This window comes from Protopterus annectens, chromosome 6.part1, assembly GCF_019279795.1.
Source record: "Protopterus annectens isolate FY-2018-M chromosome 6.part1, PAN1.0, whole genome shotgun sequence".
Classification (NCBI taxonomy): Eukaryota; Metazoa; Chordata; order Ceratodontiformes; family Protopteridae; genus Protopterus; species Protopterus annectens.
The window spans coordinates 548,475,609-548,499,684 of NC_056738.1; the positions used below are offsets into that span (position 1 = coordinate 548,475,609).

The following is a 24,076-nucleotide window of genomic DNA, read 5'->3' on the forward strand; positions in this document are numbered from 1 at the left end:
CAGGTATGCATTTCAGTTATGTGACTTAAATTTGTTAATGGCATTGCTTACTGTGTTGCAAGGCACACATTTGTTGGCAATGCACAGTGGCAAACAGGAATAAAGACTACAAAAGCAATATTCTGATTGCTGTACACATCATCATACATAAACAAGGCCAGTGGTACTGTAAGGCCATAGGAGAGGGTGAACAGAAGACTGCTCGTATCAAGCTGCGAATCAAACTAATGTGTAATGTAAACTAAAAACTCACAGCACTAAATAAACAGCACTAAATAAAGCAACTCACTTGTTTCCATAATGGCCCACCATCACTAGCTACATTGAGCTGGGCACCAAGAAAAATAAAGCCTTTTTATAAAATAAGTAAATGTAAGAGGCCAAAGTCACATACAAAGGGCGTCATGCATCGATAAGTCTGGCTTTCAGTATCAAACAAAGGCTGGAATTTTGCAGAACTTCAGGGTAGTCAGTGCAACAGCAGGCACTTCTATGAAACTGTACAATTGGAACAACTAGGCTTGCACATAGTGACTGAATTTTGGTTTGTAATAACAGCAAGCAAAGCAGGCATGTATTAGAAAGGTCATCCAGTCCTAAATCAGGAAAGCATCTTCAACAAAGGCTTTTCTTCTCCAAAGGAGAATGACAGGATGTGTACCGTACAACAGTAGCTCATGCAAAGGCACAGAGTTTTACCTGCAAAGTATATCAGTATCTGCTTAACACACGTAGGCATCACCTGCAGTACTTGCCTATCACCAGTATGACAAAAATCCTCAAAATATAAGCCATAATTCCACTTTTCTTTCAGTTTAGCTGGAAACTTAACTGGACCCAAGACAACTGTGCAATGACCCCAGTCAACTGTCATAAGTAACATGCACAAAAATGAACAAGTCCTTCATATGCAAGGGAATACAACTAATCATACCACTCTACTTCAAAGGTAAAGAAATCTGGACAAAGCCAAAAATAATTGGGGGATAAAGGGACAAAAATCAGGGACAGATTTTAAATCTTGTTACTATAAACTCAGTCACTAGAATAACGATGCTGGGTCAACATGCATTTTCAAAAGGATACAAACACAAATGTATGTCAATATTTAGTGACTTCAGTCTTCAATGATTTGCCAAACAGCCACAAATTACATGAGGCAAAACCAAAAAGGCGAGTCAAAAATCTGTACATTCTCTGAAAATCTGGACAGTTGAGATTAAGGAAAACTGCACGAATGAACTAGCAGACATATCACTGCAATAAAAATGCATACGTTGTCTGAAAGGGCAAAATACAGTTGATTAAAAAACTGATGGACCACTGAAGACAAGAAGGTTGATCAATGAAGGAAACCAAGAGAAGTACAACTTAGACCGTGCAAAATGTTCTCTGTAGAATAGGTGAAACATTAACTAGGAAGGACAAACAATCTTACTTTGTACCTATAAGCCACTGGCAGAACCGTGTCTAAAAGTTTGAAATCGGTGTCTAGTCTTTGGAGGTTCAAGGCAAAGGTGGACACTAGTTCAGCTGCAGGGAGATAAAATTATCAGAGAAACACAAAACTAAACTAAATATTAAGCACAGTGCAGATTATCAGAAAAAGGCTCCAAAGGTCTGCAGTACAATGAAGTGACATCATTATACCAGGTTATAATCTCAAAAGGTTAATAACATTTACACTACAAATAAAAGGGAGTCTGGCTAATCATTAGGATATGTTCAACCACATCAATAACGCCAAGAGCGAAAGGTTAAATATAGTCCTCTGAAAATGGAAATATTTAATCTTGTTATTGAAATGAGGGTGAACTGCAAAGGTTTTTGGGAAGGCAAGGGCTGCAACAAAGGACAGGGATAGTATGGCTGGTGTAAACTATGGTTTGAAGTTTTCTTTGCAAGAGGGAGACATTTTTGCCTTGATAGAGTAAATGGGGATGGGGGTGCATCTTTGTTATTTCAGTTGTAAGAATGAGGAAGGTGGTACAATTATGAGTTTTATGCATCACGGTAACTCATATGAGGTTGAATCATTTGTGTACAAGTAGCCAGTTAGCTCAATGGCAGGAATGACGGTGACTTTCAGCTTGGGGAAAATAAGGATGAAATTAAAGATTTACTTAGAGTTTACAGGTGTGTGTGTGTGTGTGTGTATATATATATATATATATATATATATATATACATACATATATATATATATATATATATATATATATATATATATATAAAAATTCATTTATTTATTTATTTTTTAAGAGCAGTAAGCAATTCTAGGTTGGGCATTATATTATTCTTCCCTACTGCTGCACTGCCTTCAAGGCTTAATAAATTAGATAATCTGCAATAACTATAGAGGATTTTATTTTTGCTTTTAGGAGTCCAAGCCTAGCCAATTATTCAATTTGAGAATCGAACCCAGCATCTTGTGGCTGTAAGGCAAACATCTTAACCATTATGACAACCTTCCCTTCCAGTGTTTGGCCAGTGAGGGATCAGGATTGAGGACATAGTATTTAAATGAGAATACAAAAACAATATGGTGTTTCCTGCAGCATAGTAGGTTAATATCTGTGGGAGGTTTACTTTTTGATTTGTACTTTAAGTTTTTCCTTTCTGAAATGGGTTTTGATGGTTCGGAAGATTTAACCAATTTATTTTGCATATTTTAAATTTGCACCAGTCATTATGTTGTACCTACAAGTCTTTGTATTTTTATGTTTGCTCCAATTCACTTTTTTTTTTATTTTATTTTACTGTCACCAAAACTTTCTTGAAAAACAACCAGGTACAGCTAAAGCTTAGTTCATATGTTGCTGTTTAAACTGCAGCCAGCGCTTGCAAAGATTATTCTGACAGTTTCTGAAAATGATTTTATGAGTGGAGGTTGGCTGGTACAGTACAAAATTGTCAGCATACGGTATCATGTTGGACAGGACAATTGGGCAGAAGGAAGCGTATTAATGAAGATGCAGAACAGAAATGAGCCAAGTATAGAATTTGAGGAATCCACGAAAAGATAATATGGAGAAGGAATTTATTTATTTCCTGCATAAAATATAAAAAGTCCATTTGAGACAGGGACCTTCTAGATCAGTTTACTATGGAGGTACTGAAGTTGCCAGTGACATAGTTTTAGTACAATGGAGTGATTTGTGCAAGTCAAGTTAAAAAAAAAAAAAACTCAAGTTTAATTATGTAGCTATCTTTGTTCAACTCCCATATACACAGATACTATAGTATTTGACATTTGTTAACCGGGTTAGTCCAACTGAGCCAAGGGCCCATTTTCAGTGGAGACCAGAGGTGAAAAGCTCCAAACAATATACAGACATGCAAAAGGCATACAGTAACAATAACGGTCAAAAGTACAATCACATAACATGAGGAGATAAATTCTAGTCTACAGTATAGAAACTCAGCAATTCAATAAAATTCCATTACAAAATTATGCAATGTAAGAGGTACACGCAGTTGTTTTAACTAAAAAGAGACATAGCACTGGGATAAGTTCCATCCTTTTGATGCAAGAGGGTAAAACCACCGAATTACATCTGAGAGAGTAAATGAAATGAGGCGATGATTCCAATACAATAGAAGAGGAGCAAGTCCAAAAGAGGAGATGTAGAGAAAATAGTGATATCCTGTGGGAGCTTAGCATGGGCAGGACCAAGTCTTTCACAGATAGTGGTTTAATTCACTTTTAAAAATTGTGTTTTTGGGAGATATTTCTTATGCTGAGGGGTAGTGTGTGTGTGTGTATATATATATATATATATATATATATATATATATATATATAAATATAAAACGGGAAAATAACATACTACTAGTTAAAAAATCCATGCAGTAACACCAAGAAATAAAAGCACTACACCACGCTAAGCTGATATGAGAAATTTAGGTCAATAATCACTGCTGCCTCTCTTTCACTGCTGGTACAGCCTATGTAATATTCTGCAAGTCATGTATATTTACGTATGTCTTGAGTACCTTGATATCCAACTGGACTAAGGCTCATTTTCAGTGAGTTTAAAAGAGAAAAGATTCACATGCTATTTTTGAACTACTTTTCAATAGCTTGTGCTGTGTCCGGCCTTAGGCATAGGCCAACTAGGCGGCCGCCTAGGGCGCCACTCTAGCAGGGGCACTTTTCCAGTATTTATTTGGTGTAGGTAGACCAGGATGAGGGCACTAGGTGGTGTGGAGGGGGGTGCCGTAGAGCCCTTTTGCCTAGGGCACCAGTTGACCTAAGGCCGCTGCTGGCTGTGTGATTTTATAAACTCTACTGTGCTGCTTTGTAATTTTTACCTTTGCATCAATCGTATATAGTCTCTCAAGTCTCTCTGTGGAGCTTCTCTCCCTGGGCCTCCACTGAAAATCTTCTTGGCCCAGAGGACTATCCCAGTAAACATGTACCAATAAATAAATACATAACATGACAGAGATAAATATTAGAGAAAGGTATTCAAAGTAACCCACAAAAAACATTCAAACCTCATTCAAGTCCAGAATTATAATATGCAGAAAACTATTCAGTAGAAAGATCATGAAAATGAAACAAAATATATTATTAGTTTTACCTATGAACTGTAAACTGCTTTTGCAAAAAGCTTAAACATGCACATGAAAAAGGACACAAAGAAAATTACCATTATCAATAGTAAGTGAATTGTTGAGGAATCAATCTCTGCAACACCACTTACTGTACATTACTACTTTTTTTTTATATTATACTTAGGGTCATAACTGAGAAGCGGTCACTGGGGTACAATGTACATTAAACTAAAATAGTGCAGTGTACCCTACAGAAATAAGGAAACAACTATATAAATTAAAAAGCCAAGATTTATAACACAACCCAGCAAACAACTGTAGAACAAATAATTACAAAACACCACATTTAGAAGGCAAGCGAACAGAAGCAAGTTCAACATCTATGAGATTACAGTCAGACATCTCAAATGCAAAGATATAACATGTCAACTTGAGGAAACTAAGTCAGGAAAGCATGCAGGGGCAGTCCTTTTTATAAAGTAACAATTAATAAAAACTCTCATTAACTTGGCTAACCTACCCCCAGTGCACGTGCAACCCCAAAGGTTTATAATGGTCATAGTGGTAATGAGGAAGTAAAATTGTACTATACGACTCAACTGTTTGTGGCCCTCCATATTTTGTCTACACATGCTATGTATTAGTCCCCAAATATTGTGGTTCAGATGACTCCATAGGTGGCAGTAACAATGGAACCACAAGTTACACACCTCTCAACCTCTTAGAACAAAATATATGGACAAAGCCTGACAGAATGGGGGCACAACGGCCCACCAATAGGGTCATATTTTAAATACCGGTCTTGTAAACTTAAGAACAGAATTTATCTTAGTATGCATTTTTCTAAAGGCTACGAAATCTGAAACAAATATACGTCATTATTTAGGGACTTAAATCCTGGAATCATCCGCAGTGATTACTTAGAAAAAAATCACAAATTTTATGAGGAACACACCAAAACTCTGGACATTATGTCTTATTTTCTGACTAAACAGCTTTAAGAAATCTGTGCATAGGATTTTAAGTACAACTTTTTTATTCATTCTTGACAAGAGGGAGAGTTATGCCTCTCCCCCTTCTTGCATTAAAAAGAAGTGGGGCATACATATACACAAGCTTACAGCAGTTACAAATTAGGAGGGGAGTCGGCTGCAACTAACGGTTATTCACTGCTTTTAGTCTAATAAATGCACATGGATGTCTCAGCTAAAGGGGGGACTAACAGCATCGAAAGTTGCTCAAACTTATGCCATAGCTTCGGACATTAGTCTGTAACTAACACGTGACAATTTAACCATAAAAATGTGTGTATCCCATTCACTGTAAACATGAACATCTTGCAAAGATATACACAATCATCCATGTTCAGCTCCCTCCAATTTTGGCTTATAACTTTCCTCCGTCCCTCACAAAATGAGGATACTTTTAAGAAAAACGTGGCAGTTTATTATCAAGTAATAACAATTAACATTTCCATTTATTCATGTTAATTGGTGCACTTATGTCGCCTTAATCAGTGCTACTAATATTTAAAAAAATATCCCCGACTGGAAGCTTCCGGAAAATGTTTGATTTGATTATGGTCTCGATTCTGATGCAGAGAGGTTGACAATTACGACTATAAGTACGTAAAGTTCAAAAAAGAAAGAAAGACGAACCCGGAAATTATGTTTTAAAGACAACAGGAAAAGTTTCGGTAACAAACCTGAAGAACGCAAATAAAACATTGCATTACATTCAGTTGTTACAGTCAACGTAAGTAGAACAAAGTTTCGAAAATGAAGAACTGGAAGCGCGTATTCAAAACAGCATTTTGTAACATTTAATACACCCTATCGATTTCGCGGTATCTACTTTTATTAACACCAAAGTCACGACTACTTATAACACACTTAAATGATCCAGTGAGTGTTTATGGCAATGCAATGTATAGAACTAAACTTTTTTTTAAACAGGCCCTCAACAGAAGCATTACTTAACTCTTTCTCCTAAAATGCGCATTGGTTATGTAACCACTATCTGCAAGCTAACAAACAGCTGTTGCGGTTTCTCCCGGTGATAGGTCACTGCAGCGTTTATCATGTTTCTGATGCTACTGAAATGTACAGTTTCTATTAAAAGGTCATCATGTTCCTAAACACAATGACATTGACAGATGACAAGAAAAACGTGTGCCAAGCACAAGCTCACGTTTCACTTCAGAACGCCAACACCTTGCAACAGTCTGCACAGGGTCGATAGCAGCGTGTATAATGCTTTTCAACTATGCAGTAAGATGCGTCCTACAAACTTATTTAACACAGAAGTATTTCTGATGCATGTATCCTAATTCCTATACCTTGGCTGGTCATTCTTCCAAACATAAAGACTCCCCACATAAGAACAGGCCAGCAAGAAGCAGAAGATCACAGAGAGCCAGCAAAAGCCTGTCACAGAGTTGAAAGGATCCTCAGTTTTACTAAAGTAAACAGCTTCATCGTCTGCTGCTGACATGGCTAACGATATGCAGGATGGGGAGGGTAAGGGAGAGGGGAGAAGCTACTGTTCCTGTTTAGGAACGAGAAACATAAGCAGGTAAAGGTGCAGGGCGCGTACAAATTACGTCACCTCGACGACGAAGATTTTAGTGGAATGCAGCTTAGTGCTTAATAGCCATTTCGTAATTGTTTTTACATGTGCTTTGGATTTTTTACGCACACTGTATGTTTCGATTTTTTTTATTTTAATCTGGCATGCTTAGCGGTCTTCTGCAAATGTATTATTGCCTAATCAGGAATACTATGCTGCACAAGTTTCTTAATGTTTTGTAGGGAGTTATACCTCAGTGTAGCTAGGCATACTCAGTGTAGTCAAGTGAGTACATTTTTCCCTTGAGCATCTTTTGGAAGGATTTGCAACTATTTAAATTAATGTTTAAAGTAAACCGTTGTATGAAACATGCTTATTTGATAGGAATGCATCTCTTAAAAATAGTCTTTTTTTTTTGTCTCTTGGTGGTAATAGTTGAAGGCTATGTGCTCCTTTCCTTTGTGTAGAGGGTCAGCATTTTAAGAACTGGGTACGTTTTTAAAATGAAAGGTGGGCGGTGAGGGCAACAGCATTAAGTCTTAAGTATAAAAATGCAAATGCTAAGTTACACCGCTGGGCATCTCTCTTAACCTGTTAGAGTAAGAAATCTGGACAGAGCCATAAATAATGGGAGTATAAAGGCCCCAGCGTAGGAATAATTTTTAAATATTACTCCTACAGATTTAATTGATAGAATAGCAGGTTTTGTGTCAGAATGATTTTTCTGAAGGGTTATGAAGTCTCAAATTCAAAAGTAAGTCATTATTTTTTGAATTCAATCTTTTAATGACTTGTCAGTGATTTGTCAGAAAACCACAATGTCATGAAAACACGGACCAAAAATATGAGGCAAAACTCTGGGCAGTCTGTGAAAATCTGTACAGTTGAAAGGTATGCTGCTGGGTATCACACTCTTATATTTAATTAACCTGTTTTACTTAGCACTACAGAAAAGTGGTGGTGTGAGTTCCCCCAAGATTAGCAGCAAGTAGCATAAGCAGTACTGCTGTGTCCTGTCTTAGGAGTTACACAGTTAAGTGTAAGTTTTACATTAAACCAGAACTTGCAATGTCTTAATTGGACTTGAAGATACTGTTAAACATAGCCAAAACATGAAACTTTTCTTTTAATATTACTAGTACAGACAGACAATTGAGCATTATTTTACTATACTTTCCAACTGAAGTAGGTAGCATAACTTAAGATGTTATAGGCTGTCACTGCTAATCATAAATGTTAACTACATTTTCCATTAATTATTTTGGTAAAGGAGAGAAGTCCCCCCAGTCCAGTTCTCCTGGCCTTTAGAACAAGTTAAGTGGGACTGCAAACAGAGTTGACTGAAAATACAGTTTGCTGGTCTGCATACCTCAGTCACTGCACTTTGAAATGGGAGAAGCTCATCAAAAGTCAGCACCAGGGTTTAAAATATTGGCACCTTAAATTTGCTTATGGGTAAATCTGCACCCATGGTAGGTGGTGGTATAATCTGTATATTTGCACTTTTGGGGGAAGAGACCTGATAAATTAAGATCTTTGTGGCAAGCTGTACAGTTGCACTGCTTTTTTAATACACTGAGACATTTAATAGTTACATTTGTATGATGTCTTTATCAATTACCTCTATACCTTTGCAAGTCCAACCACTTTTTTTTTACACCTTTATTGAATTATCATTTGTAACATAGGTAAGCTTTTATATAGAAGTTATCAAACCATGTTAACAAGTTCATATTTACAAACATTATACATTGTATATATTCATTCAAACCAGCATTACAGAAATTATTCAATTCCCACCTTCTGTTAAATCTTATTCCTCTTCCAAAACATATTTTTTGCATGTATTGTTCGCACAATGTCCATTTTTATATGTAATTTACTCCTACCATTTTCTAAAGATCCTACTTCCTGTTCTTTTTTTCTTGTTACATATTCACTAATTCAACTATGGTTAGTCTTTAATTTCCATTTTTTAGTAATTACTTTTTTGGCATCCACCAGAATTAAACCTAATAAGGCCTTAGTACTTATATACACAGACATTCCTCTCCTTCTCCCACAAAACACAAATACATGCGAGAGATGCAACTATACGGCCAAACTGGAGGCTGAGCTCTCTCAACATAGGACTGGCAAGACCAGACAGGAGGAGAAGGTAACCACACACAATACATACCCAGTCACACATGGTACCATCACAACTTCAAATCATACACATACTCACACAAAGACATACTGAGGCTCTGTTCAAAATTTACCAAAACAGCAGAGGCCACCAAAGCAGACACCCAAACAACTACCACCTCACGACCCAACACATGCAACACATAGACCACACAGTCAGAGTGTCAAACAGTCACAGCCCTTAAGGCCAAACAAAATGCCAGACACACTTGTCATTGGTGATTCCATAGTCAGACACACTGACGTCCCGCCCACCAGACTGAGTAAGGAGAAGGTCACAGTAAGCTGCCTGTCGGGCGCTAGAATCCACCACATAACGCAAGCACTCAGGTCTCTCAACAGCAGGTACAAGTACGACTCAGTCATTGTCCACGCTGGTGTCAACGACCTGAGACGTACCTCCTTGGACTACATGAAAAGGGACATCGAGGAGCTCTCTGATTATGTAGCCCAGGCAGGTATGACCCTGACCTTGAGCAGTATCCTACCTTCACCTAGAATGATGCCACAATACAGTGATAAGATGATCAGCTTTAATAATTGGCTTAAATTCTGGTGTCATTCAAAGGGGATCCAATGTCTTTCTGCCTGGGATGACATGCTGGACAAGCCACGCTGCTTCGCAAGGGACGGCTTGCACCTGGCACCCCTGGGCTTCCGGATATTGGCAAAGGCTCTTGCCACCCCCATAGTGCCTTTTTTAGGCAAGGTGCAAATTCTAAAGCTACCACGCTAGAACACCAAAAGGAAAAAACTAAGGGTAATGCTGCTCAATGCCAGAAGTCTCAATCTCAAGATGCACGCACTCGAGGCCCTTCTCAATATGGAGAACATCGATGTCTGTGCTGTGACAGAAACCTGGTTCAAGGCTCCTGAGAGCACCCCAGCACTAACAGGTTTCACCTCATATCATGCCCGCCCCAAAATCCGGACAACACCAAGAAGGAGGGGTGTCCATATTCATAAAGGACACCCACACCTCAAGGTTGGTGGCAACGCACGATGCATCGGAGACCATCCAGGTGCAATTAACCATAGGCAAGACTGCTCTGCAATTTGTAGCATGTTACAGGCCACTCTCTCAAACTCAGGAACCTCACATGGCCTTGCTGAAAACATTGAGGGATTAATGTATCTCCAAACACCATCATACTAGGTGACTTCAACTACCCTAATATAGACTGGGAACACTACTCAAGCCCGAACACTCTAACCCAAAGATTCCTGGAGTTCATAAACTCAAATGCCATGGAACAACTAGTCACCATCCCCACAAGAGGAGAAAACATACTTGATCTCATCATCACGAGCATGGGATCAAAATGTTCAACACCGGAAGTATACCCCTCACTGGTGAGATCAGATCATAAACTAATCTCGCTGGAGGTCCTCATCCCGCCCCACCTGAAACAAAAAGACCACAGTGAAAAACTTCTCAAAAGCCGATTTCACACTTCTAAAAACTAGTGTGGTCTCCTTTAAGGCCCCTGAGCCAGTGGTAAACATTACTCAAACCGCTGAATCACTTACAAATGCCTTCTACCAGCACCTACAGGACTGCATGGATCAGGCAATCCCAAACAAAACTAAGACTCTCTGTACCAAAGGCAAGCATCCAGTCTGGTGGACCCCAGCCATAAACAAGCTCTACAACAAAAGGAGGAAGCTACTACAAGATAGAGCAAAATCCTTGAAAGGTAAGACACCTTTGATCATTATAAGTAAAAACTAAGAGCTCTCATAAAATCATCCAAGGCAAATTTTGAGAGAAAAATTGCCAAGGACTCTAAAGACAATCATAAGGCCTTCTTTAGCTATGTTAGAAACCTAGGAGGAAACTCCCAGATATGCTCAGAATTAGTTCAAAATGATGTGAAAATTACTGAACCTACACACATTGCTAACATACTGGCTGACAGGTTCAGTGCAAACTTCTCCCCCCCCCCAAAAGGAGAAATATCTATTCCAGAGGATTGTAGCCCCCCAACCATCTCCAACGCCCAGGTGAGAACTGCCCTCACTAAGGCAATAAACACAGCATCCATGGGACTGGATGGTGTCCCCGACTGTGTGCTTCATGAACTCAACGAGGAATTAAACCTATAGTTAGGACAGCTGTTTAATCTTAGCCTCACCTCAGGATACGTACCCAAGGAGTGGCGCACGGCGACTGTGGTCCCACTTCATAAGGGCGGTGCCTCCACAGACCCTGGAAATTACCGCCCCATTAGCTTGACAAGCCTTATCTGCAAAGCCATGGAGAGGATCATAATGGAACTCATAAATACATAGGGAACTTGCAGACTTTGGATCCAACCCAGTTTGGCTTTGTCAAAGGCAGATCCTGCCTCTTAAACTTGGTTGACTTTTTCGAGACAGTCACCAAGGCCATTGATGAGGGAAAGGCAGTCCATACAGCCTACCTCGACCTGGCAAAGGCCTTCGACACAATACCCCACTCAGGTATCATCGAAAAACTCATCAGCTTGAATGTAAACCCATACATCACAAGATGGGTTGCAAACTGGCTAAGTGACAGAACCCACAGGGTCAGAGTTGCTGGAGCCATGTCAGACTCAAAGCCTGTCGCAAGTGGTGTCCCACAGGGCTCAGTCCTGGGTCCACTCTTGTTCGGCATCTACTTTTCTGAAGTACAAGCAAACACAGGAGGGTTATGGCTGACAAAGTTTGCAGATGACTGCAAACTGGGCCATAGTCGAAAACACATCTGACACAGATATCCTCCAGAAGGGCCTCACAGAAACGGATAACTGGTGCCAGAGCCATGGCCTGAAGTTAAACGCCAAAAATGCATAGTCATACCCTTTGGGAAAAACAAGGTTACCCCTAGCTACCATATAGGTGGCAATCCACTGAGCACAGAAAAAGTCATCAGGGATCTGGGGACCCAAGTTGACAGTAGCCTTCGCTTGACACTCATGTTGCTAAAGTAGTTAGGAAAACAATATATATCGCCCGCCTGATCATGAAGGGATTCACATCTACATCAAAGGAGGTCATCGTCCCCTGTACTCATCACTCATTAGACCTATGATTGAGTACAATGCCCGCTCGAATGTATCTGACCAGACACCTGCTGCAGCTTGAAAGGCCCCAAAAGTTCCTCACCAAAAGGATAAAGGGTCTCAAAATATGTCTTATGCTGCCCGACTGAAAGAACTCCAGCTCTATTCAGTCTCATACCGCTTGCTCAGAGGTGACCTGTGCCTGACATATAAGGCCATGTCAAACCCAGATTTGATGAATATGCTTCACCTCAAAAAATCTAGATCCCTCAGAACCACAAGGGTGGGAGACTTAAACCTTGACACGGTTATAAATAGAATGTGCTGGAGGGACAGATTCATCACCCAGAGACTCCTATGCTGTGGAACAAAATCCCGGTACATGTGAGGCAGAGCACCTCGCTGGCCTTGTTCAAGAGGAATCTTGACCAATGGATGGGAGATCGCAGATATACCCCAGGGATTACTTCAGTGTCACTGCTTGACAGAGGCACAGAAAAATGATAGGCATAGTTTTTATTCAAACTAAAGGGGTGGCGAAAGCCACATAACTATGGGCTAGGCTTATAAATGCCCTTGGGCAGATAGCCTAGTATGAACCTATGAACCTATGTTTTGGCAATTCAGATCCTGTACCCCAGCTCAAAAAAAAAAAAATTCCTTAGTTACACTGATTTGCTCACCCAGTATTCCTGACAGGGTACTCTCTATGGAATCTTTAAAGTCTGCTAAATCATTGCACTCCAAGAACATACACTCCCAAGTACCTATTTCTTCCTGATTATGCCATCTACCTGAGGAAAACTTTTGGAATCTGCTTGGGGTGTAGAAGTAGCTATGCAAACACTTCCAGACAAAAGTCATAAATATTCTAGATTTTGCATATGTTGGGGGCATACATATGCCCTCCCATTGTTTCTTTGTGAATTGCTCATCTAATCTTCCTTCCCAATCTTTTCTGACCTTGTCTGATTGATTCCTATAGTTATCGTGCAATATTTTACATGCCCTACTGATTGCTTTTTTAACAGTAGCTTCTTTTCTAAATTCAACTGAAAACTCAGCCAGTGCAGGTCTTTCATTTAGGATTCCCCTATCCCTTTCTATTTGCTTATACTCTGATATCAGTCCCTGATAGAGAAGGTAATCTCTAGCCTGCTGTCCAGTTGTCTTCTTGGCCTCTTCCCATTCTATTAACTTTCCCTCTCTAATTATTAATTCCCAGTACCTTGGTTCCTTTGCCAGCCTCCTCCAGTAAATTTCAGCCCCCTCTTGCCTATTCTCTGTATGCCTAATTGCATTCATCCTTATCAGCTTTCTCCATGCCCATGCTGGGTTAGTTCTTAGTGTACTTTCTCCAACTTTATGAATATAATATTCTTAATTTCTCCAAATCTTTTGGGTTTCTAATACAATGATGGGAATGGACCCCATTCCTAAGTGAAAGTACAGTTAAAGTTCATGAAATAAGTATTGTTTCAATCTTTGATGTCAGGCAAAAGTGCTCTTCTTAGCACCCGCAATGTGCCCAATAATGACTCCTTCTGCAATTCATGCGGAGTTACATCTATTGGTTACATACCTAAATACAATTGTAGATTTTTTTTTATAAGACCCGTTGCTTCTACTACTATTGGAACTGTCTGGGTATTTTACTTCCACATTGCTCTCATTTCTGCCTGTATATCCTGATATTTTATGGCTTTGTGTCTCTCTGTACGCAAGACAGTGGAGTCACTGAGTGTGGCAATTTCAATGATCAATGTTACTTTTTCTTCTTTTCATGAACCACTATATCTGGTTTTCTTGCGTCTATCTTTTGAACTGTTGGTAATGTGTGATCCCATGGGATATAAACCTCATCATTGTCTATGAAACTTTGTGGCTCATTTTTCCAGTGTTTTTCAGCCACTTCAATACCATAATGTTTGTACAATCCCAGTGCAACAGTCATGCCACATTATTATGCCTTTCAGTATACAGTCCTTCTGCCATTAGTATGTCACAACCAGCAATGAGGTGTGCGACTGTTTCCAATTCTGTTTTACAAAACCTACATTTGTCTGTTTCTCCCACATGTTCAATGGACTTTGTAAACCAACGTGTACGTAGCCCACTATCTTGGGCGGCCAATGTTAACCTTTCATCTCTTGGTTTGAATCTGCCTCTCCTTAACCATTCCTGCATTCGATCCTGAGCAACATGAAGTTCTTCCAGAAGTTTTCTATACTTGCAACTATATTTATGCATTTTCCACATTTCTTGCCTTCTCATCTGATCCTTCACCTTATATTCTTTATTTTGTTTTTTGGCACATTCAGTTGCTGCCTGATTTTTATCTACTTCTGGTTTGATTTTCATTCCTGCTTGATGCCGATATGCTTCTGCTAGACTAAGCAGGGAAGTCATCTTAGATTTATTCTCCTCATGTTTAAAAACTTTCACTATGTTTGGGTCTTGTGAGGTCAGCAGATATCAGTCCCACAATTGTAGATGTGTACATGTAATTAATTTCAAGGAAGCCCATACCTCCTTCGGAATGGGGAATATATAATATTGGTATGCACTGATTTTTATAAATCATTTGGTGAGCATTAAACATACTTTTTGTTTTCCTGTCTAATCTAGCCAACACATTTTGTGGCCAGTCAGTTGCTCCAAAACTGTAAGTTAGGACAGGAAGAGCAAATTGCTTTATAGCTTGAATTTTGTTCCTAGATGTCAACACTGTTTTCAGGATTAATTCAAGTCTAAAGTATTCCTTATTAAGTTTTATTCGGATTTGTTCATTTTTGTTGTTGATCCTTCATCAATTCCCAAATATTTGTACACTCCCTGTTGCTCAAGTTGTTTTAGATCACATTCTTGTCCCAAACTGATGTTTTCTTAGTGCTGCAGTTTTCCTGCTTTAAGTGTTGCTTTTGCACATTTATCAAGACCAAGTGACATTCTTATATCATCTGAAAAAGTTTTATCCACTTCCAGTTGTGCTTTCAGTTCCTCACCTGATGACCTATACAGTTTTAAGTCATCCGCTAAAAGAAGTTGAGAAGTCTTTACACTTTGTTGTTGTCTGGGAGCCAGATTGTGTAATCATGACCTAATGTGTTCAGCAGACAGCTTAATGGGTTAAGGGCAAGACAAAAGAGCAGTGGTGACAAAGAGCCATCCTGGAATATCCCCGTTTGAAGCCTTATACCTGAGATAAGATGTATCCTTTATCAGAGTTTAGCTGCAAAATGGTTTGTCACTGTTTCATGATTAACACCAACACAAACTGCAGAGCAAACGGGTAGAAACCATGGGTCCACTTTAATTTGAGCGCTTTCTTAAAGAATATAACACAACTTCATCAGACTCAAAATCAAAGTAAACTTCCCCCATTTAAATATCCCTCCTAGTACATCACACGACAAAACCTACCAATCAGTGTGGTCTCATAAAATGCATTAAACATTCAATTTAAAATAACCATAATCTATGTTACAAAATATAATGCCCACATATCAACTATATTAACAATAGCTAAAATAAATAAATAAATAAATATATATAAATATATATATATATATATATATATATATATATATATATATATATATAAAAAAACCAAACAAATACTTGTTAAAAAGTTTTAAAAACGTTTTTGTACATGATAGGACAACAATCTTAGAATACTCGCGATCAAAATTGTATCATTTAACCCTGGTGGTGCTGTGGCATTTAACTTCAGCTGCAAACATAACTCCTTCCATTCTGTTAAATCATGCCATGGCCCTCCTAATGGATTTTTAAGGACTGTTTCCACCCCCTAAAAACAAAAATTCATCATTAGGATTGTTTTCTATATGACAATAAAGTGCATTAGTACTACTTTATTCTTAATGTCGTTTAAATGTTCATAAATCCTCTTTTGAATTGGCAGACCATCTTTCCCACATAAAAACTGGGACATTTCTTGCATAATGCCAGATAAATAATACCTGTTGATTTACAAGTACAATGAAATGTAGTATAAATAATAATATCATTAACTTTCACCTCATTTTTTTGTAAAATGTAAGGGCACTGGGCACACCCTCCACACTTGAAAGTTCCTTTTCGCTTCTCACTAAATGTAATGTGGCTAGCTTCTTTCATTTCAAAATAATTTTTCAAATATCTAGCTCGCGTAGCGACAAAGTGTGGTCTGTCACCAAGAACATCAACAGTACCTTAAAAAGTTTTAAATATGGCCCATTTACTTCTAATAATATGAACGTGTTCATATTCGTAAGTGTAGGTAGTAATAAGGGATCCGGTGTAATTTTCTACTTCACTTGACTGGTTTTGTGGCAATTCATCCATTAATAAAATAGGTTTAATATGTCCTTGCCTCCTTTTTTTTTGTAAAACGTCTCTATGTACACTGCTAATTAAATCAGTGGGGTATTCCCTGGCAACAAACATATTTCTCAGTTTCATACATTCACTATCAAAAGCATCATCATTTGAAGTCATACGGGCTAATGCAATATCTTGCCCTTTTACTGTTCTTTTCTATTGATGTGTCGGATGACAGCTGTCATAGTGCACTAAACTATTGGAATATGTTGTTTTTCTAAAAAAATTGTGCTCTGAAGACACTTTTTTTACCATGTCTTTTTGCACCAACACATCCAAATAACTAATCTCCGTTTCACTATAAGTGAATTTCAAAAAGGAGGTAATAGAGTGTAAATAATCAAGGAACTTTTTAATATTTAACTCACTTTCCTTCCAGGCAATAAACATATCCAAATAACGCAAATATAGATGCCAGGGTGGAACATTATTATTGTTACTTACAAAGCGTTTTTCCCATTGAAGTAAAACTATGTTTGTAAATAGTGGGGCGCAACTGTCACCCATCACCACTCCCTTCTTTTGTTGGAAAAATTGGCTATCAATATGCACAGAATTATTCTTCAATACTATATCTAATAAAGTGTCTAACACTTATTTCGGTAGCACTAAAAGCTCCTGATTCAAGCAGGAAATCATGAAACCACTCCATACCTTGCTCGTGTGGAATAACATTGAATCAATTAATAAAGTCAATTGTGATGAATGTCAAACTGGGACTAAATTTTACATCTCTTAGTTTATATAAAAAATCCCATGAATCTTTAACAATATGTGAATAGTTTCTAGTAATGTCTTAAATTTGTGATCTATAAATACAGCCGTGGGGTGTGTAATGGAGGTGCTACCACTAACAATCTGTCTCATTGGGGGATCCTTGAGACACTTATGAATTTTCCGGATACCAAATATAGGTGGAACAATAGGAAATCTAACCTGCAAAGATTCAAACGTGACCCTAGTAATTTCTTCTTAATCTAACATGCATTTTGGTGTATGAAATATTGATGAAATTCAAAGAAGTTTGCTCATAGTAGTCTTCATCAAACAGGTGACTAAACATTTTATTGAAATAGTCAACCCTTGTCATCACAACTATTCCGCCACCCTTGTTGGGCTTCATGAGCCTAATCTGCGTATTTTGAGTAATCTAATCTATTTTCCCCCTCTGATAGTTTTTCCTATTCAAAAAAGCCCTGAAATCAAATTCGTACATTTTCTCAAAAATAATTAAGGGCATAGCCAACACAGGGTTAAAAGTGCTACTTCTACGTAAAATGCTTGAGGAATATTCCTTCTCCAAGTGTGCAGACAATAATCTGAAATTCAGTTTTCTTAAATACATTTTTAAATCAATTAACAATGTCTCAATATACGAATGCGCAGTGGGCACAAAAGTTTGACCTTTACTATGGAGCGAACACAATTCTTTATCAAATGTAGTATTAGTGAAGTTATAAACCTTAAAGTCTCCACTTTCATTTGTTAAGACAGTGGGGTAATTATCGGTACCTGGTGTGTCAGCTAACTGTTGACTCCACACTACATTGTAAGAGGGATTCCATTGTCTCTGGCTCCCACACCTCTTGACGTTGTTTTGAGAGGGTTGGTGCTGTCCATATGGATGAAAATGTGTGTTCCTGTGGTTGGAGTTGTAATTCCGGTTCCTTATCCTTTTGGATCTCCTGAGATGAACCGGATCTAAAGGGATGGCTTCTTCCTCGTATACCATGTCTCCATCTCTCTCATCACCATGATTGTTCTCATTTTTTCCACTGGGCTTTCTACGTTCATTGCTCCACCTCCTCTCTGCACCAGTTGGTTTAGGGTATGCTTTACCCTCCTGATAGTCCCTCCTATCTCTCTCCAATTTTTTACATTTCCTTCTTTGTATCTCAGCAACCACTGAATCAGTCTTACTAAAGATAGCTAAGTAAGATTCATGTTGCACAGAAAACAGCATATCACTTTTTATTTTTTGATCCAAAGTCTCAGCTTCTTTAACTAAATGATCGATCATAGATTGATTATGCTTGCGTAGTAGCTTAAGCATTTCCATCCCCTGTCTATTAAAAAGCTCAGTCAGTTCCAAGTGAAGGGGGGAACCAGCTACTAGTCCGTTTGGATATTTCCAAAGGCGCAACCCTTTGGGAATCCTGTTGGAATTAATACACTCTAGAAATGTGTTTTTATCCTGCAATTTCTGACACTGTAACAGAACATGTTCGAGTGCTGTAATTGAGTCTCTGTAGGAGCCAGACCCATTGTTGACATATAACAAGTTATTATTAGACTGCAACCAGGTATTAAGACTCATGTTCTCCAGTGCTTCTGCTCCATCCACTCGATTTTCTGGTTGAGTGTTAATCTGGGGGGTTCTGAGGCTATCAGGAGTACGTTAAAAGTCAGTATTAGGCTGTACCTCAGGACCTGTTGACCATTCCATGAATTGTTGGACCAGTAAAGTCAATTGCCCAACACTCCTGTTAATTTCTTCCAAATTGCCTTGGTAACATGTTTTTTTTAAACCTTCCGCAGTAGACATAACTCCAACAAAACAACAAAAACTGTATAACCAACACCAATACAAACTGCAGAGCAAACAGGTAGAAACCACAGGTTCACTTTATTTAAAGGATTGAGCTCTTTTGTAAAGAATATAACACAACTTCATCAGAATCAAAATCAAAGTAAACTTCCCCCATTTAAATCTTTCTCCTAGTAGATCACATGATAAAACCTACCAATCAGTGTGGTCTCATAAAAATGCATTAAACATTCAAGGTAAAGTAACCATAATCTATGTTACAAAATATAACACCCACATATCAACTATATTAAGAATAGCTAAAAAAATAAATACATATATATATATATGTATATATATATATATATATGGGTCTAGGACTATTCACTGAAAGCACATATCACTGAAAGTCAAATGACTGTGCGCAAATCACTGAAAGCACAATTCCCTGAAAACTCAATTCACTGAAACACATTTCACTGAAAGTTATATATGGCCTTTCCCCCACTGTAGTGCGACCCTGGAGTTAGCATATATAGTAAGGGTGTGTCTGGGGGGCACTGTTTGGATAATTTGGATATATATTAAGTTTAGAAAAGAGTAATTTATTGAAATTGCAGTTATCCATGTGTATAGTTCAAAATATTTAAAATAGGTGGGGGGGGGCTACGCCCCCCACACCTCCCCTTACTAGATATTCTAACTCCAGGGTCGCACTACAGTGGGGAAAAGGCCATATATAACTTTCAGTGAATTGAGCTTTCAGTGAATTGTGCACAGTCAAATGTGCTTCAGTGAAATGTGCTTTCAGTGAATAGTCCCAGACCTATATATATAATGTATGTATGTAACCAAATAAATACTTGTTAAAAAGTTTTAAAAACGTTGCTTTTCCCGGTTTGGGGTCACCACAGCGGAACTCCAGTTCACTAATGATTGGCAGTAGATGTTTACGTGCCGAGTTGCCAGCTCTGACGCACAACCTTCAACAAAGGTACGCCCATTCATGTATGTCTCCACACAGAAGACGCTCTAGCTGAGAATCGAACAGGGCGTCATACTGTGAGGTGACAACGCTATCGCAGCACCACCACCGCAGTTTTTTTTTTATGTATGACAATAAAGTGCAATAACAGTGATCCCCTCACAAATCCCATTATATGTCAATGGCATGGGAATTCAAAGTTACTTCCTTATATCTGGCATGAGTCATACAAAGCATTATGGGAAAGAGAAAGGGTTGAGGGAGAACAAGATCACATTGATATATCAAGCCCCGTTGGTAGCCATGTTGTGGAAAACAGGCTAAAATTACAAATAAAGCACTATTTTGAAGTGTTAAAATAGGTCAGGAAACAAAGACAGTGTGAAAAAAAACATATTTTTTTAGTTTTAGGGTAGAGTTTTCCTTTTAAGGCTATAATTTCAATCCTAGCCATTTCATTCCAATGTAATATCATAAATACTCTAGTCGATACCTAGGATTGTATGTAGTAATGACTGCCCATATAATTATTAGCAGTTTGTATGGGTATAGAAGTTTTTTGGGCGGAGGTTGTAAGGTAAAGAAAGATGCTAACCTATTTCCAGTACTAATAGCTGCCAGTAATTTTTCTTACAGCACTAAACCTAACTGGCTACTCATTCAAATATGCCTAGAAGAGCACAATCAATCCTTCATAGCAATAACATACATACACCACATCTTCTGCTCAATTTCATAAACCATTTATAATAAAAAACAAAGATACATAAAGCAAAACACTCACATTATTTGTATATTTTAATATTAATTGAAAAGGGTAACACAAATCCTTAATTCAAAGACAGCTCAGTATCTTTATCTAGATTCCTTTAGCAAATTAAATGACAAGACCAAACCCTACTGCAGAATCAAGTTAAGTCCTTGATTTACTTAACACTAATATCCCCCCAAAGTTGTATCATTCCATATACTTCCCAGTGCACTTAGTCCCCACTTCCCAGTTATATATATTATACGTGGACATTGATTTCAAGTAAATCCCTTCCTGTATTCAACTCTTCTAAATCTGTTCGAGTCCATGAAATTAGTACTGCAAACTGAATTTGAAAGCTTTATCTGGTCCTTTATTTGCAACCGTGATACTTCTACTTGTCCTCGTTCTGTCTTCCACAAATTATCACTATTTCAGAGTAAGCTCATCTTCTAACTCTCAGACGTGCATCAAATCCATGACATTGTTAACACAAGACCTTAACACTTTCCCCATATCTAATGATACTGCATGGAAGTCATGAAATGCTTACAAACACAGAGATACCTTGCTAAAATGATGCAAGGCCTAAACAAAATGTCCTACATGGATCAACTCAAAGCCCTGTCACTATACAGACTGCTAAAAGGTGACTTGTATATGGCGTGAAAGGCATCTCCTGACCCAGTATTGATGAAACAACTGCACATCAACCATTCAGTGGCATCAGAAATACTCAGTCTAGGGATCTAAACCTCTGATGCAACAGCAACAGAAAAATTTGTAGGGACAGGCATATCTCACAAAGGATACCGCAGCTCTCAAATGGACTCCCCGTACATGTAAAGCAAAACTCATCCCTGTCCATATTCAAGGGCAGCTTAAATCTATGGATGGGTATTAGAAAATTTACCCCATAACTGCCCCCTGTAGTACTAATGGACCGAGGCAGAATCCTATCTGTGGTATGATCCCATTTATTCTCACTAGAGATAATATATAATTATGGGATGGCTAAGGCCAGTCTAACACCAAACAGCTAGGTTAATTCAAGCACTAAAAGGAAAATTGGCTAGGCTTAAAATGGTCCACAAGGGCAGCTAGTCAAGTACTTCCCTATGAAGGCATATCTCAATAACTTTTCTAAATATATATTGTTCTGGTGGAGTACAGGGATAAAGCCCTGACTGTTACCCAGGCAGCCCTGGTTTGATTAGTGTCTTGGACAACTGACACAGCAGTAGTGAGGGGTGGGAGTGCCTATCCTAGGGGGAGTGTGGCATGTGGACACCTCTTTGCAATGTTTCTTGGAGGAGGATGAGGATGTCACTAGAGGAGGCATGGTCCTTAAGGTGAGAGGTTGGCCTGGCTGAGCAGGTAAATGCTGCTTGTCCATATAGTGCACCCACCCTGGACTAAACCACGCTGCAGTGAGAGAGGGAGAAATGGGTAGGTAATAATAATAATACCAGTCATTAACCAGGTATGTCCACTGGACACAGAGACCCCTTTCAGGGATGACCCTGGAAGCGATGACTGGTTAAGTGACTTATGCCAACTGTTGATTCCCTCCCCAGATGGATGCAAAACCCACTGGATGACCTTAAGATGCAAGACCAGCCCTTAGGATGCACGACAACCCCCCCAGCAATACCATACTAATTCCCAGGGGCAAGGAGATGGCTGATAGACCCAGCATGGATGGTGGCACTGGGATGGTAGGCCAGTACCAATGATGGAAATTAGGAACAAGAAAATAAATAAGTAACTTCTCTAAATATACAGCTTGCTGTAGCTAAACATTTTGAGTAAAATAAAAACAAATGAAGCTAAATTAACACACTTGCACAGTATGCAATCAATCTGTTTAAGCATGTCTGAAACATTCTGGACCATTGTTAAGAAAGTGGCCAGTTCCATAATAGTTCCTAAAAATCCTAACATTAATAATATCCTGATCCCTGCAAGGTTTAATAGCAATTAAAGACTTTATCTTAACAACACAGTCTACTGCACTACAACAATTCCGTAACATGCCTAGCCAAACACCAAGTGCCACTTTACATGAGTAGTTACAACTTCCACCTCTACTTAAAAAGTAGCCCGAAAACAGGTCAAGAACTTCCCAAAAGAACAGAATCTTTGAAGCTAACTATGATCCAACACTATACATAATATATCCTGAATTCCTAAAAATTGGAAAAACAATGTTATCTTTCATGTACAGCTTTTCTTAACAGGTACACTCTCATAGCTTTAAATATGCCGAAATTACTCCACTCCCTAAAACTTTGTCCCCTAGATCTCCTAATGCCTAATAATCAATAACTACTATCTTCCCTCTGACCAAACGTCTAGAAAAAATATCCACAATCAGAGTCTTGGTATGTCAGCAAATATAATATTCTAACCCACAAACAGCATGCTTTCTATCAAAAGTTTGGAGGCATTAATGGCATTCACTCCTGCAATGACCAAATAATAACAAACATGGACAAATATCTCTTCACAGGTAGGGCTGACCCTAACAAATGCAGGGCCCAGTTTTTGACATTTTTTAGTGGCCCCCAAGCCACACCCATTTCATCAGCCCATATACACCCATCACAGTATATCACACCCGTACTCTTCTCCCCCAACCCCACCCTCTCTCCCTCACAGCTTACTGGTTTCCTTTTTCCAAGAATATTTGACTCTTAAGTCTTTGGTGAAAGGGGGAAATGCCGTTTACAGTAATCTCTCTCCCTCTCTCTGTATGTATATATATATATATATATATATATATATATATCAAATTTATGAATCCTTCTTAGACCATTGAATGTTCATAACATCGAACCTAGAAGATTGAAAGGGCACAATGTTGAAGTGCTGTAACACCAAAATTGAAAAAAAATCAAACTGTGCAGGTGAGTGAGTGTATGTGAGATCATGGTACAGCTGTGTTTGGGGTTTTGCCCATTCACAGCTGCAGTGTAGTCTTGGAGTTGGTATATGTAAGTAGCAGGGGGTGTGGGGGTTCAAGCAGGCTTGCCCGCCCTGCAAAAAGCCTTAATAGATAATGGTTTCAGATTCAGTGTTACGGCGCT

At 38.6% G+C, this 24,076-nt stretch overlaps 1 protein-coding gene across 1 annotated transcript in view; it reads right to left on the reverse strand.

Moving 5' to 3' along the window:
• RCE1 (Ras converting CAAX endopeptidase 1) overlaps window positions 1-7,164 on the reverse strand; it is a 976,724-nt gene extending 969,560 nt beyond the window's left edge. Inside the window, exon 1 of the mRNA XM_044075996.1 lies at window positions 6,899-7,164. Within this exon, the coding sequence (XP_043931931.1) occupies window positions 6,899-7,053 (155 nt within the window). The 5' untranslated portion in view covers window positions 7,054-7,164. The remainder of the gene's footprint in view (window positions 1-6,898) is intronic.
• Window positions 7,165-24,076: the final 16,912 nt, after the last annotated feature.